General features: G+C 35.1%; 1 protein-coding gene across 1 annotated transcript; it reads right to left on the bottom strand.

The window, feature by feature from the left end:
• Positions 1-4,062: 4,062 nt before the first annotated feature.
• LOC132553498 (N-acetylglucosamine-1-phosphodiester alpha-N-acetylglucosaminidase-like) lies at positions 4,063-14,389 on the bottom strand. The gene is made up of 11 exons (XM_060217752.1): positions 14,309-14,389; positions 11,680-12,149; positions 10,526-10,619; positions 9,507-9,640; positions 9,104-9,212; positions 8,389-8,517; positions 7,288-7,490; positions 5,822-5,998; positions 5,534-5,656; positions 4,757-4,826; positions 4,063-4,381 (listed from the first exon to the last, which is right to left on the bottom strand). Exons 1-11 carry the CDS (start codon positions 14,359-14,361, stop codon positions 4,090-4,092), a joined length of 1,854 nt encoding a protein of 617 aa, XP_060073735.1. The 5' UTR covers positions 14,362-14,389; the 3' UTR covers positions 4,063-4,089.
• Positions 14,390-17,601: the final 3,212 nt, after the last annotated feature.

Raw genomic sequence — 17,601 nt, forward strand, 5'->3', positions numbered from 1 at the left:
TGAAATTTAACGTAACAAAATCTGAGTAAAAAAAGAAAGAATAAACAGATATCCATAACATAGTGATTTTTATTCCATAACTTTAAATAAAACGAGACATTTTACATCATGCCCCTTTCCTGCCACACCCCTTTTACATGTTGATGAAAATACAAAAAGAAAGATGAGGTACAAATCTATGAGCTAAATTCAGCTTGTAATGAAAATTACATTTTATAGTTATAACATAGATGATGATCAGATGTAACCGCCCACAGCTGTAACCTTTATCCCGTTGAATGCCTCCATACTCCATATACAAAAACAAATTCACAAGATGATTTATTCTAGTTACATGCCTCCTGGAACCGAGACCAAGTATAGTATGAAAAGTTTTTGAAGTGTCTGCATAGTAGGAATTGATTTAGTTGTGAATATATTACACATAGTAGGATGACAAGGTCAATATACGAATATCACAGATATTTTGATCTGGAATGTACTCCATTTCCACCGTTTACAAATATGGATTTCATTTACATTGATCAACAAACAAATGACATAGGATTGTTAACTTGTAGATAATATGACAATAATTCTACAAAACAGTCATATATAACATCATATATGACAATAGTTATAATACTGTTCCTGTATTGGATACTTCAACAAGAGATCACAGAGGGATTTTGGCACCCACCATTGGATTATTTTCCCCTTTTTTTTCTTTTCTCCTGTTTTTTTTTTTAATTATACAAAATTTGAACATTCATCTGAAGAAATAGCAATAAAAACTTTCATTGATGAAATCTAAGATGGCCACCTGTTTTCAATTTTCTTCTTCTGATCCAACCTAAAATCAAACTGGCACAACTAGGGACCAAGGTGAATCTCTCTATGAAATTTGAAAATTAACATTCCATTCAGTACTCTTTACAAAATAATGATAAAAAACTTTCATTATAAAATTCCAAGATGGCTACCTGTTGGCCATATTCATATTCTGATCAGTCTTAAAATCAAAGAGGCATGATGATGGACCAAGGGGAACCTAAACACAAAATTTTAGAGAGATCTTTCCACTACTTCTCAAGAAATGGTGACAAAAACAAGATGGCCCCCTGTCAGCCATACCGTTTTTTTACATCAGCCTCAAAATCAAACGGGCACAAAAAGGGACCAGGGGGAATCTGCACTTAACATTTGAGATCCATCCTGTTCTTCTCAAGAAATAGCTATAACAAACTTTCTTTTTTCAAAATTCTAGATGGTTGTCTACAAGTCATTCTGTTTTTTCTGATCAGTCTTAAAACCAGATAGGCATAACAAGAGACCAAGGTTAACTTGTCACACTGTCAGGATCTGTACAATGAAGGTCAGCATCTTGTCACAATGTCAGGATCCGTACTCTGAAGGTCAGACCTTGTCACAATGTCAGGATCTGTACTCTGAAGGTCAGCATCTTGTCACATTGTCAGGATCTGTACACTGAAGGTCAACATCTTGTCACAATGTCAGGATCTGTACACTGAAGGTCAACATCTTGTCACAATGTCAGGATCTGTACACTGAAGGTCAGCATCTTGTCACATTGTCAGTGTCTGGACACTCTAGGTCAGCATCTTGTCACAATGTCAGGATCTGTACACTGAAGGTCAACATCTTGTCACAATGTCAGGATCTGTACACTGAAGGTCAGCATCTTGTCACATTGTCAGGATCTGTACACTGAAGGTCAGCATCTTGTCACATTGTCAGGATCTGTACACTGAAGGTCAACATCTTGTCACAATGTCAGGATCTGTACACTGAAGGTCAACATCTTGTCACAATGTCAGGATCTGTACACTGAAGGTCAACATCTTGTCACATTGTCAGGATCTATACACTGAAGGTCAGCATCTTGTCACATTGTCAGGATCTGTACACTGAAGGTCAACATCTTGTCACAATGTCAGGATCTGTACACTGAAGGTCAACATCTTGTCACAATGTCAGGATCTGTACACTGAAGGTCAACATCTTGTCACAATGTCAGGATCTGTACACTGAAGGTCAACATCTTGTCACAATGTCAGGATCTGTACACTCTAGGTCAGCATCTTGTCACATTGTCAGGATCTGTACACTGAAGGTCAACATCTTGTCACAATGTCAGGATCTGTACACTGAAGGTCAACATCTTGTCACAATGTCAGGATCTGTACACTGAAGGTCAACATCTTGTCACATTGTCAGGATCTGTACACTGAAGGTCAACATCTTGTCACAATGTCAGGATCTGTACACTGAAGGTCAGCATCTTGTCACAATGTCAGGATCTGTACACTGAAGGTCAACATCTTGTCACAATGTCAGGATCTGTACACTGAAGGTCAACATCTTGTCACAATGTCAGGTTCAGTAGTTATATATCAGGATCTAGATATCAAAGATGAGATTTGCAAAAATGCTGACTAACAGGATTATTTTTAAAAAGTAAAGATATAGATATTGATCACATGGCTCATGACAATGAAAACCAGTATGTTGTCACAGAGTATGTGAGTTGATAAACAGTTTCATAGAAAATTTCCCACAATGATCCTATCGCAATCAAACTCTTTGTCATATTTGTGGATAGAAACTAAGTGTAAATAGATGAACTCTGAAAACTTCCTACGAAGTCTTTAAACTGACTTCTGTTGACGTGGAAACTTGCACAGCAGTCAAACTTTTGTCTGCAGTTTAAATTTTTGCTCCTTTTAGCACTTTTCATATTGAGCAATAATAAAATGTATATCTGGAGAAATTTACTAATTTAATAAAAATAAACAGTAAGTATGAGGGAGGATATATATACAGTAGGTCATTAAATTTTCAATTGATGGTTAAACTTAAAAAATACTATTTTTAATGTCTTTTCAACAGGACAAAAAAAAAAAAGATGAAATTGCCTTCAGTTCGAAGTATCAACTGACTTCTGATATATCTCTGACAAAAGATTTCAAAAGATCATTTCTATTACGATGACAGTATTGCACAAATTAGCACATTCGTTAATATGTTTCATATGACCTGAGACAGGACTTATTTTCAACAGTATGAATGATTCATGAACTACCTGAGGTAGTGTATTTACATCAACAACAATTTATAATAAATAACAGTGTATTATGTATGTAGTATTATATACTCCAACCCAGCTGTTTACTATATATAACCAGTAGCACAATGTACATAGTCTAATTAAAGGAATATTCTGCACAAGTTACGATTTCACAGGATACTTTTGATGAAAATGATACAAAGTCGTCGACTTATGTTCTTAAGGAAATCAAACACCTCAATTTATCATTTTAACAAATATATGATATTAAATTTTCGGAAATTCTATATAGATCTAGTGAGATTGATTTACAAACATTTACACGACCCTGATTGTCATAACTGGTTCGCATTGTTATAAATGGAACAGAATGAAACGTCTGTGTAAATTCTAAAATAAACCAGAAAAATAAGGCTAATGAGGTTATCAAATTATAACCCCAGCAGAAATTTTAGTGAACAGCATACACACTTGCGTATTTACCCAATACTCTGCATAAAATCTATGATCCAGCGATTTTCAGTTCCTGATTTCCCAATGCGCTATAATTAGACATTTCTGATTTCCCAATGCACTATAATTAGATAGTTTGGCTGGAAGTATTCCTATCAACTTTGTCTGTCCAATCTAACCACAGGATAGATGTTTTGATGCTAAAAATAGTTTTACAAGTCATAAAAATGAGGTCTTAAAAGGTACAGAGTAGCAAGGATTTTGCAACTTGGGCAGAATATCCCTTTAAGGGATTTAGACAATATATTGCAGGGGATACAAACAGCATTCCTGCTAACCCTCCCTTTACAGGAGGAAAAAAAAATTTTGTTCCCAAATTAAGATAAACATTGTGTATTTATCCATAATTCCATAACCTGTTAAAAGGACATATATCCTTAATCTGGAAATACCAGTCTCCATAAAGCTTCCAACTAGAACTATACATATGATATTAATACTTTAATATTTTAGCTTATAATGTGTTATCTAGTTCCCAAAAATATAATTCAAACTTAATGATAAGAAAGCTATGTATTGTCCTTAGAAAATAAATCTAAATCTTTTGTGTTTTTATCTTTTAATCTTTCACTTTGAGTGAAAGTTGTTTCGGCCTTAGAGTATTCGCTGAGTGACGAGAGTTCATCATCCGAGGTAGATACGCCCTGGAACATGAACATGTGACTGGAGTTAGACGACTGTGGCGGTCTGTACTTCATTCGTTGCTTTGGTTTGGTGAATAGTTTGTATGCTAATATTATATTCAACACGGCACTTATGGAAGCTACGAGACCTAGAACTGCAAAGCCCATCTGCATCAGTCTGAAACAAAACATAGAACAACTGTAAAGAAAATAAATATATGTTCATCACTAAGTCTTAAGAAATTAAAAGGGCTTCAGAATTTGAAGATTAATACCAATTTTTTAAATGTTACTTATCCCTCTTGGATAAAGATATTGAAATCTACTTATAGCATTAGAAATAAATACATGTATTGAGTAAAAATTGATAAATGCCAAAATATGTATTTCAAGTACTTATGCTGTACTGTTTATCACTGATTTCTGTCTAACAGTAAAGATATGTGGCGCAAATTTGCACCAGGTCGTGTGTATATTTTTAGTATTACACCTGCACATTTTAAATTGCATAATGAATTCTACGCTTCCCATAAAGAAAGATTGATATATGTACCTGTAGTCCTCAGACTGATCAGGAACTAGCTGTCTTTGTTTGATGGTAGCTTTGGCATAACACTGTCCAGCTGGAATGATACCATGTAGATATAAAAATTGTTATTCAAACTCCTTACTGCCCTAAGATACTAGGTAATAATTGCTTACTGTTACATCTATCAATAATGATCATGTTTTTACAACTACCAACTAAATATGTCTGTAAGATATAAAAGCCGTGATAACTGTTAAATAGTATACATGTTTGAAAATTTTCTTATTTGGTAAATGTAATCTTGACCCTATAATCCTTTAACATGGACTCATCCGAGGTCAGCTGTAGTTGTGATATAGACCCATACTGATCCAAATCTTACAATACCTTGGAAGAGTTCATTTTTCATGGACACTTGATCCAATCCCAACAATACCTTGGAAGAGTTCATTTTTCATGGACACATGATCCAATCCCAAAAATACCCTGGATAATTCAAGGTTACAGGGAACTGAGGTCAAGGTCACATATACTATTTGTCAATTGTCTAAATTGTGAAAATTGTCAAACATTCGGAGTTAGCGCCACCTTCATATCTTACAAACACTTCCTAGCATTAATACTGGGAAACACTTCATGGCATAAGTTGGCAAGGCCAAGAAATCTACATTTTAGCTTAGTTTCAATACAGCTGATTTTTTTTAGCCAAGATATTTCAAATAATAACCTAAAGTTTTCTTAAATATTAAAATTTGAAAAATATTGAAGAAGCTGAATTTCAAGAGCAACACTTATACGAACCTAGAAATAGATCCTGGTCAAGATCAGTAAAGTTACAACTTCCTGTTACTGCATGGCATGGGCAGCCATCTTGGCACAAGCACAGTTGTTTACAGTGTTCACCATAATAACCAAATGGGCAGGCTAAACAAATGTAGAAAATGAATTATTAGTAGTATTGTTAAAGTTAAATATTTCTGAAAAAAAAAGATTTCTGTGTATTCTGAAATAGTTTCACGCAAATGGTAATACTTCCAAAATGATCCAAACATGCACTTAATTGATAAATGAAGAGTTATCTGCCCCTACCTTGGTCACATGCTGCACCAGTTTTCCCTATCGGACAGTCACATGTACCATCTACAGGGTTACAACTGGCTCCATGGAGACAAACACACTCATGGATACATCCTTTCCCATATTGCCCAGATGAACAGGATTGGTTGCAGTCATCACCATGCCAACCAGCGTCACAGTCACAGCCATCTAAGATATGTAACTGTCAAATTAGATATGAGGAAGGCCAAAGTACATATTAGTCCATATCAACCCTGGTTTTCAGATAAAGGAATTGAAATAAGCTTTAAGCTTGTTTCCTATCCCAGATGTATATTTATAAAGTGTAATATTTTTGAAGATGTTAACATCCTCAATACTCCAGTGGTTACAATCACTTTTGCTCTCTGCACCCCTGGAACATGTCATGACAAAATTGAAGGCACAAGGGAAGTAATTTGATTGGTTAAAGGAGAAAAAATTGACCAATCACAGGCTGACACACTCCTTTTGAAGATAGCAAAAGAGCAACACCCAACTTCAAAGCCAATATACCATTATGGACCTCAAGTCTCTTTTTGATGTACATCAAAAATGGAACTAGTGCTTTTGCCTTGTCCACAAGGTGTTCCATATAGAACCTTCAATTTTGCCAAGAAATGTTCCAGGGGTGCATAGAGTGGAAGTGATCGTAATCTCCTGGAGTATCGAGGATGATATATTAAATGAAAAAAATGAGTAAACTAAGTTTACTCTAATTGTTATAAAGCATGATTGTGTGAATTCTAAACTGGGTCTCCATTCTCTTTGACATGTGTAAGTAGGTAACAATGTAAATCACTTAATAAACCAAGAGAAATTAAATTGCCCTGGTTTTAGCACCACTGTAACAGGAGAGGGTAACTAGGATAAATAGACCACAACCATCTATCTTTTAATTTATCTATTAAGGAACTTTTTAAATTGATTTACCTTGCAATCTAATCTCCCTAGTTCAGAGCCTCAAAATACATCATTTTGTTCTTTATAATGTTTGGATTTAGGATATCATAAACATATAAGTAAAGATGCTGCCATCTAAATTGAGACAAAGGACATGCTGTGTATCAATAAATCCAGTGGTTAATCTGTCAGGAAAACTTGCCAGAGTTGCTCAAAGGTTGGTTAGAATCAACCAGCGCCAAGTGAAAAAATTCATTTTTGTTTCTGAAAAAACGTTGGTATTCAAAGTAAAATTGAAATCTGATTTGTAATAACAAACCTACAGCTGTGAATTATTAAAGAATCTTCTAATTTTTGTATGATTCATATTTCAAATTGTTCACTAATCACTGGTTAAATCTAACCAAGATTTGAGTAACTGTGTCCTGAAATTCTTGTACCTAATAATACTCTAAAAGTTATCAGGAAAACTTTACGTCCAAAATCTTTAAATTGCTGAATACTGTACATATATCTCAGAAACTGTTAATATAAACTCAGAAAGAGACAGCAATCACCTGAGGTACAGCTTCCTTGAGATGAACAGTTGTTGATACACTGGAGGGTGTCACATGCAGTACCGATCCACGGAGCGTCACACTCACATCTCCCCATTTTACATTGTCCATGGCCTGAACAGTCTGTGGGAACACACTCCACATCATGGACACATAAAATGGTTGACACTTTTCTACCGCAGTGGAACCTGGAATCATCTGAACTGCAATCAGATGAAATAAAACTGTCAAGCCTACAATTCGTCTTAAAAATCAACTCTCACAGCTGGACAGCTCTTTTATAATCAGCATTTACTCAAGCGTAAGGACAAAAAAAATATTTTATAGAATTGATTTTACATCAAATTTTAGTGTTGAACAAGACAAATCACAACATTTTGTAGTACTTTTGCGGGGAGATGGACTGAACTTATTAATTGTATAGATCTGATGTATAAATTATTAACATTTCCCCTGATTTTCATAACTACATCCTTTTCAATTTTTAAGCTAGAAAAACAGCCTGAAGACATTGAAATTAAACACTGAATTGTTTTCAATCTGTTTAATAAATCGGGAAAGCATGTTAAATGTAACCTTGATATTAAAGTGAAGTGTTCAGATCAGCTAAGAGGTCCCACTAGATACCTTCCACTTGTCAGAAGGATCAGTGATAGGTCCCACTAGATACCTACCACCTGTCAGAAGGGACAGCGATACATCCAACTAGATACCTATCACTTGTCAGAAGGGACAGTGATACGTCCCACTAGATACCTACCACTTGTCAGAAGGTCAGTGATAGACCCCACTAGGTACCCACCACTTGTCAGAAGGTCAGTGATAGACCCCACTAGATACCTACCATTTGTCAGAAGGTCAGTGATACATCCCACTAGATACCTACCACTTGTCAGAAGGATCAGTGATAGGTCCCACTAGATACCTACCACTTGTCAGAAGGGTCAGTGATAGACCCCACTAGATACCTACCACTTGTCAGAAGGGTCAGTGACAGGTCCCACTAGATACTTACCACTTGTCAGAAGGGTCAGTGATAGGTCCCACTAGATACCTACCACTTGTCAGAAGGGTCAGTGATACGTCCCACTAGATACCTACCACTTGTCAGAAGGGAAGTTAACAACTGTCCCATTGATGACGTATGTTGATGATCCTCCACCATCAAGATTGATAGCATCAACTATGTCATATGTCAACAGAAGGTGGGCAAACTCTTCTAGGCTGACACTGAAAAATACATACTTGGAATATACTGAAATGTGTTAATTATCCACAGGTGGGCAAACTCTTCTAGGCTGACACTGAAAAATATACACTCAGAGTATACTGAAATGTGTAAATTATCTACAGGTGGGTAAAGTCTTCTAGACTGACAGTGAAAAATATACACTCAGAATATACTGAAATGTGTGAATTATCCACAGGTAGGCAAACTCTTCTAGGCTGACACTGAAAAATATACACTCAGAATATACTGAAATGTGTAAATTATCCACAGGTGGGTAAACTCTTCTTGTTATTGAGAATAAGTTTCTTGAAGAATTTATGTATTTGACCTCTATGACCTTGTCAATGAGTCAAAATCTTTGTACCCTTTCATCCTAGCATGCTTCAGGCCAAACATCAATACACAGAATTGCTTAGTTATTTAATCTATGAAAAATTAAAAGATTTCAACACATCTCCCTGTGATGTTGAAAGTGGGTCAAGGTTATTTATTTGAACACTTTCCCATTGGGCAGGTGAGCTAATAATTTAAGTGCTGCACAAGTATCTGGTGATTTTTTGGCTGAAAGAAGTAGAGAAAACTGACCCCCTGCTGAAGGACTTGCCATCCACTTGTATCAACAAAACTCGTCCTTCCTTGTCTACACCCACAGCAGTTCTTGCCGATACAATGTTTGTGAATGTCTCCAGAGACCCTACAAACAACAAAGAGAGACATTTCCAGTCCAATTATTATATGAAATTAGCATAAATAACAGTGCTTGTACAAAAACCTATCTCAGATTTTACAAAATATCTATATAAGCTTAAAGAGTTATTGTTCTATGTGTAAATTGAACTAAAAGTTCTAATGAATGTTTATGTAGCAAGTCTAATGTTATTTGTAAAATTACTACATATAAAAAAAGGAATGCAGTAAAATGAATCAGTTTTTCACATTAACAACAAAAACACTGAATTATACTGAAGAGACACTGTTTTACCATTACCTGTTTCCTGCATATCCGCACATTCTATCTTTAGACTATCGGAGACGTATACTTCTCCATTGCGGACAAGCCAGATTACACCTCCAACCAACTGTAGAAAATCGTCGGCAATCAGGTCAATCTCCGACAAGTACCTTTAACAACAAAAATACTGAGTAATGGAATTGTGTCCATCGGATTCCTGTTACCTGTAACTTAACTTGGTTATCCCTAACTTAACTTGGTTACCCGTAACCAAGTTAAGTTACGGGTAACCAAACTTGAAAGCAAACAAGACGTGAATAGATTTTTTTGTCTTGAAAATGATAATTCTCTTATACAAGCTACAAGATATACAAGAATCATGCATATTATACACTGTAAAACATTAAATGTTTTTCCCCCTCATATCAGAAATAGACTTTTTATTTCATTTTCAGATGCTTAGAAAAATGATCAATTGTGAAGGAAATTTAAGCAGTACACTATCATTTAAGAATTTGGCTATATTATAAAACAAACTCCATTTGGAATGGGACCCAAAGTTGGCCCCACAGATACACAGAAAAAAATCTAGTTAGTCTTGTAGTGCTATCTACAACAAATATCTACTACAAACCCCTTCTATGTTTAAAGCAAGCGATCTTACCCAAACATGCAATCCAATATTTTTTTATCTTTATTTGGTCTTTAAAAGTTAGATCTTTTTCCTTCTTTTCTTTATTTTTTTCTTCATTTTTGAAGAAATTTGAATATTTGAAGAAATACTTCTAGCATAATGACCTTTAATTTTTAAATCCAAGATAGTTGCTTGACATTCATAACGTTTTTCTGATCAGTCCCAAAATCAAAACGCCACAGCTAACACCAAGGGGAACCTACATAAGAAATTTGGAAGAGATCTGTCCTGTAGTTCTCATGAAATAGAGATAACAAGGAATGTTCACAGACGAGAGACCACAGACGAAGGGTGATCTGAACAGTCCACCATCTGATGATGGTGGGCTAAAATTTTTCTATTTGATTTACAGTGTACTTACCCAAAGAATAATTCACCATTTGCCTTTATTCCAAAATGAGCATTTTGTATTCCCCCAGAGTCCTGAACCAACCTTCCATTGCTAACAACGTTACCTAAAATAAACATTAATTTCAATTTCATTACAGATAATTAAAACAGGTAAATTTAGATTGATAAGAGATCCAAGAAGGATCTAAATGTCCACCATTGTTTGATCTTCATTTAAAAGTTTGATCTTATTCAATCTTTTCTCTCCTTTCCTCTTTTATTTAATTAAATGAAATTTGAAAATTGCTCTTACGAAATACCAAGCATAATATGCAATTTTCAAAGGATTTGTTGCCTTTCATCAGTTTTGTCATTTCTTATCACTTTCAAGATAAAAAAGTACAGCTATGGACTAAGGGGAACCTACATATAAAATTTGAGAAAGATCCATCCAGTACTTCTCAAGAAATAGTGACATCAAGCTTTAACTGTCAAATTCAAGATGGCCATCTGTCAGTCATTTTGTTTTTCTGGTCTGTCCCAAAATCAAAATTGCAAAACTACAGACTAACGGGAACTTTCATATAAAATTTGAGAAAGATCCATATTGTACTTATTGACAAACAGTGATAACAATCTTTCATTGTCAAAATACAAGATAGTCGCCTGTCAGCCATTTAATTCAATAAATAGACCCTGCATTTCTTAAAGAAATGTATGTTAAAACTGTGTCACTCGACCACCAATCTTCTTTTAGATTAACCGAGACAAAAATAAAATTGCTGATAAATAGAACCCTTCAGACTGGGTATTCAAATGAAAAAGTTCTGTTTTTTTGTTATTCACAGATCTGCATTAATTTGTTAGTAGGCAAAACATTTGCTTCCATGGACTTTTTTTCATCATTCATTTTCGTCAAGGTGAAATATTAATGTGTACACAAAAAACATCCTTATGGTGGTAAATTTTTCATATGATCAATCTATACATATATCAAGCCTTCTAAATGGAAAAGACATACAGGTAACTAAAACTTTGACACTACAAAGTCAACACTATCAGCACAATAATTAGTCTACAATCGACCGATACACAAGTTTGTACCAGGAATATACACATGTATTACCAGTACATGTATAACACATTTACATACAAGAAAATACACATACACTCAAAAAAACCTACCAAGACATGATCCTGAAGTTGTATTAAACAGCCCCGCATTAATTGCTACCATACATTTCATCTGTTCTGCACTCTTCACCACAGTAGCTCTATCACCTGTTTTACCATCCTGACAACCTCCTTGTTTTAATGGCTCCAGAACAGAGAGAGTCCTGAAGGGGTTATTTACCACTGTGTAATGGATAAACACAGTTTTTCTGTTATAGAAAGGTCCAATGTCTTCAAATGTATAACGTGACTCCATCAGAGGAAGTTGGAGATCCTTGTCATGAAAATCTCTCGCTACCACTGTTGATGATGTCATATTACCATATTTGACTTGCTGACATTCTCGTGTGTTTCTATGGTGATCGTATCCATCTCTTTGAAGGTAGTGTGATGCCCAGTAAGTTTCTAAAATGGTGTCCATCATGTCTACATCTGCTGTCTTGACATGAAAGTCTTGTTGGGCATTTTGTGTACATGATAAACTGAAAGAAAACAGGAGATTTCAGAATCAATGATAGCATTATTTTCATATAAACACGTACATGTTAACTTTTTGGAATTTTCATGAGGGAGATTTAGGCTGTTAAAACTGACCATTACAACAAGCTCTATAATGCTGGTTGGCCACCTTTTAAACTACTTATGACTAACTTCATATACTAAGCTGATCTTTCTGTTTGCTTAGATTCTAAACAGATGTTAGCAGTTGCCAATGTCTAGACTGATAACTATACATGTACAGTCCTGATGCCTGAAACTTTGACTGTACACAATGAGTACCTCTATAGAATATGGTCCGTTGTATTCCACTGCATGTGTGTGGAAGGTGACTTAAAGCAGGCCTATTGGAAATTTGGGGGGTATCTCCTGTTTGTTTTACCAAGGGACATTGAAAACAAAAAAATAACTGCTGGGTAGTGCTCTCCTCTTATGTAAAATGACCATTCATATAAGCAGTTGATGAAATTTTGACAGAATTAAACTATATATAGCATCCATAATTAACAAGTTCACATATGATATGTAGTAAAGTGAGTATGTAGCTAACCCCTCCCCCATCATTTCACATCTAAACCTTCCACAATAACTGTAGCCAGATTTGGACTGTAATCCTATAGTTTTTGTTAGTGGTGGATAGTTGACAATAACACTGACCATAATTATCAAGACTACAATTATAGCTACTTTTTGCAGATTATGGCACAGCTAGGTACCGGTAAGTTGTTCCAAAAGTTCTGACTATCTTGCCTCAGCTTTGTTTTTGTTTTGGTCATGATCAATCAAAAAGAGATAGTCTGAACCAATCAGAAAAGCGGATATGATCACAAATGTAAAGATAAAGGGCTTCCTTCATGGTTCAGCGAACAAACAAAAAAGATAACTATGGAAAGCCAGCACATAATGCATGTGAATTGCTAATTGATGGTATCACATGCTAATTGCAAATTTATGTATATGCTATGCAACTTCCTATACCTGCATATATTCAAAGCGAAATGCTGATTGCTAAATATGGCAGACCATTTCACGCAGAATAACTCTGGCAACTGTAAGTATGGTATGAAATGTGAGTTTTAAACAGTTATGTATGTTCTATAAAGTAACTGCTTGTGTATGACAAGCCAAGATGTTATCTATTCATTGAGCAATGTTGATTCAGTACCTGGCAAAATCAAATTGAAATATCAAGATATCTTGCTTGTTTACATAATGTCTTATTTTTTTATAAGATATCTTGTTTGTTTATAAGACATTTTATTTCAAGCTTCTGAGATATCTAATTTACTAAATAAGATATTAACATATAATTAATTTAGTCTAGTAAATAAGATATTCTATAAAGAAAATTGAATCAGATACTTAGTTTAGTAAATAAGATATCTTACACTGAAAATAAGATATCTCATTTAATCAATCATATTTGATTAAGTATAAGATCAGCATTGCTTCATTGCAGTATTTTGTTAAAACTCCCTGAAAACTTTTACAAAACATTTTATTTACATATTTCTTCACCATAACCACAAAAGCTGTATAGTTCACAGGTTGTGCAGGTGGGTATGTACACATTTCTTCACCAAAACCACAAAAGCTGTATAGTTCACAGGTTGTGCAGGTGGGTATGTACACATTTCTTCACCAAAACCACAAAAGCTGTATAGTTCATAGGTTGTGCAGGTGGGTATGTACACAACCGGCCACATGTGTATTCTCTTATTTTGAGTGTTTGTGTATGTTGGGTTTTTTGTTGATGTTTTTTTTTTTGTTTTTTTGTTTTTTTTTTGTCAATGAAAACATTGAATAGAACCTTTACCCAATGGACATAAATCCATACATGTCTATTTAAAGTTTTCCTTACAGCCACAATTAATGCAAAACTATTTCTATTTTCCAGCGACATCGAATCGTAACCAATAAATTCGCACGTGCTTTTGATATATCTAGATATTAGCATTAAGCATATAACATCAGTAATTTGCAATTAGCAATTCGCATTCGAATTCTCACTGCATACAAGCTTTCTATAGATAACACCAATTGAGTTCTTTTCTCTGGTCATTTCCAAAACAAAAGCAAATTCTGAATCTATAACAACTGAAATAAGAAAAGTAAATAAATGGTGCAATGTAATAACGTTTACCTAAGGAATGATGAGATGAAAAGAATTGCTTCATGAAGTTTTCGGTTGGTCATGACTGGAAACCATGGTTCAACAAGGCCTAAAGCAGAATGACAACTGTGCACAATTGCTGTCTGCTTCCTGACAATTGATCAATGTCAAGTAAACGTTTGCTGTAAAAAGCACGGCCGATAAAACACTTTCGGCACCCCGATATTGAGTCTAAAAAATTGCACTGGTGACGGAATGGCACAACCTTCATACATTCTCCTTATTATTATTCTTCTTCAATTCCAACTTGAACTTAAGTAAAATAGCGAAGGTAACGTTAAAACATGTATTTGTAAATCAGTCTTAGTAACTTACAGTTACAAATGTTAAATCATAAAAAATATCTTCTTTTTAATGTCAGTCACTTTATCGATTTTCTTTTTCAAAACGAGTCATCGTTATTATTTTTTGTTTTAAAAGATAAATAAAGATAAGGTAAATATTGCAGGCGAGTAGTTGATTTAAAACAAATAAATGGACTGGGCACAAGTTACTACAAAAAAATATTTTAACCCTCTCCAAAAATTATAACAAACTAACATAATGGCAAAACCAAGAAAGAGGAAATATGTTTCCTACAAGTTTCGTTTTAAGATTGTTAACAATTATTAAAAATAAATCTTTATCAATAAATTCATTAAATTACAAAAAAAGTATGACCAAAATTGGAGAGCCTTGTCTGCTGCAGTGGAAGTTCATGAAATATAAATGAAATTTTGTTCATGTATATTGTCCCAGTCCTCGTTTTGTGACTCTTGTGTGTTCACGTTGGTCATGGTAAGGGAATTGTGATCTCTGTATCTATTATTCTAACTGATACATCTGTTCTCAGCCTCTAACCATAGATTCTGCTAGCAGAACTCTATCTCAGATTTCACCTATAGATTTCGAAGGCAAATCTCTTATTATTATTTTTTTTTTGAGATTCTTCTGGTATAGGTTTATGCGCAAGTAAAACACCAATTTTCTTATCTCAGGAACTTAAGGTATCGAGATTAAGGGATTTAGATTCTATTTGTTACTTTACATATCTTCATAACTTTTATTTATTTTTTCTGTTTTATGCTGTGGGATCCAGATGGTTATGAGTGCTTTGCTTACAAAGAAATTTAGCCAATGGAAATAACAAAAACAATATGTTTGTGTAGAAAGCGGACAACCGCTTGCCTTTGCTTCACTTCTGCTTTCTCTGTATAAATGTAAGATGTCATGTAGCTGTTTATAAAGACATAATCCTTAGACGTTTAAGAAACTCCCAGTTTATGCTCCGTCTGTCCATGGCCGTATAATACAAAGACACAAGAAGCTAGATATTCTTGTAACGCATTCATGAAAAAAATGAAAAATAGTCTTGCTGTGTTTATAAACTGTTTCTAAAAATCGTCCATATCTTATCTTTTCAAAATAAACAGATGTACAGAGCATACTGATTTTTGAATGGATTGTGCTAAACTTTTGTGACAATATTTTATGTTTTAAAAACAAAATGCATGTTTCAGCTATTTACAACTGAATTACTTCCCAATATTGTATACCACTTTCAGTCCGAAATATGAAGAAAATCAGCTTTAGTTGGTATAAATAAAATAGAAAGGGGGGGGGGGGGGGGGGGAGGGGTGGGGGGGGGGGTGGCAGTGGATTAGTAATTGTTCGATTGACTCTTGTAAGTATTGTGATACGTCACTTTAATTTATTTGAATCATTTTTTTTTTAAATTCTATCCATTTCTCACCGGCCTATAAAATGGCTCTGGTCAGTACGGTCACTTACTACGGTACAAGTAAATAAAATTTGATAACTACAGTAAGAAGAAGGGAATTCGATGACTTCACGGCTCAGTGAACAACCACAGAAGCTGACACAAGAAATAAGTAAACACTAGACAGAGGTTCTTATCTCTAGATGGGACACAAAATCGTAGATTTCACACCATCACCAAATTAACAATTAACCATAGTCCGGCGGACGGGACTTTAAACGGTGGCCTGTGTGAGGATTGTCCAACCTCGCACGAAAAAATCCTCTTGCGGTTCTCGATAATAATAGTAGGCGCTTATTGTCGTCCATGAGCCCATATAAGCCCAGATGTTGGGCAGGATACAGAAGACAAGGACCCCCTCCACCACCGGAAGTTCAGACACAGCTCAACAAGATCAATCATTAGGCCAGGAAGTCGTCTCCAAATTGCAGACCAATCATCCGATCGTCGTAGTCGTCGTCATCATCATCATCATCATCATCATCATCATCATCATCATCATCATCATCGTCATCATCATCATGTTCTTATCTCTATGATATGTGTCCCTGCTCTATATCATACGTCCCTGTTCACAGATTATAAATATGGTTGGGTTACCCGACCTTAGCTGATGACATTGGCCTGACTTCGGTCTCTCCGACAGAACTTCAACGTATGCTTAACATTTGCTATGAGTATAGCAAAGCATGGAAATTCTCGTTTAATAACTCGAAATCCTCTTTTTTGATATTTGGAAACTTTGTGCCAAGAACTACCGAATTCAGATGGCTTCTAGGCGAAGAGTGCTTCCCTATTCTGGACTCACAAGCGTATGTGAAAAGGGTAGAAGTTTACTGCACGCGATCGTAAGCTTTTAACCACTGCGATGTCTGTGTGATATTCTCTATTCTTTATGGATGTGAGCTCTGGTGACACCTGACAATCTCAGATGTCAGATTACTACGACAATTTAACACTACGCGGAGAAGCACGTGTTAAATATCTCGAAGTCCACGAGATCAGAAATGGTGGAAAACATTATTGGAATCATCAGAATAGACGCTGAAATTTCCAGGAGGAAACTTGTGCTCCTACAAAAGATTGTTTCACTCGGCAGGAAATATAATGTGAAAATGTGAAAATGTTTTTTCTCGAACGAATGTAAAATGATTTCTTTTCGCCAGAAAATTCTAACGCGATGGTACAGAGAGAATTCATTCCCGACATAGCGTCTAAATACGGGCTTATATGAATATTTACCACAAAGTCCAGTGTTTTCCAACAAAATAGAACTGGAACAGAATAATCAATCATGTTATATTTTCCATTAACAATAAGTTCCTGAGAGATAGACTAAATGGTGACTCGGACCTTTTGTCGATTTCCGCGCATCCATTGTAGCTACCGGACCATGGAACTTTTAAAGATCCCTGCAAATGCACAGCAACTACAAGCTGTAAGAGACGTATATATCATATATATACGTCTCTGAAGCTGTGTACCTCGTTATCAAATACTTGAA

The sequence above is a fragment of the Ylistrum balloti genome, unplaced genomic scaffold (genome assembly GCF_031769215.1).
Source record: "Ylistrum balloti isolate Yb309-2 unplaced genomic scaffold, AGI_CSIRO_Ybal_v1 Utg369636, whole genome shotgun sequence".
Taxonomy (NCBI): domain Eukaryota; kingdom Metazoa; phylum Mollusca; class Bivalvia; order Pectinida; family Pectinidae; genus Ylistrum; species Ylistrum balloti.

Excerpts from the sequence above, each read along its gene's own strand:
- LOC132553498 (XM_060217752.1), bottom strand. The coding sequence starts at position 14,361 with ATGACCAACCGAAAACTTCATGAAGCAATTCTTTTCATCTCATCATTC. Across the intron at positions 9,641-10,525 it reads AATGGTGAATTATTCTTTGG|GTACTTGTCGGAGATTGACC; the intron begins GTAAGTACACTG and ends TTGTTGTTAAAG. Across the intron at positions 8,518-9,103 it reads GGCAAGTCCTTCAGCAGGGG|TGTCAGCCTAGAAGAGTTTG; the intron begins GTCAGTTTTCTC and ends TGTATTTTTCAG.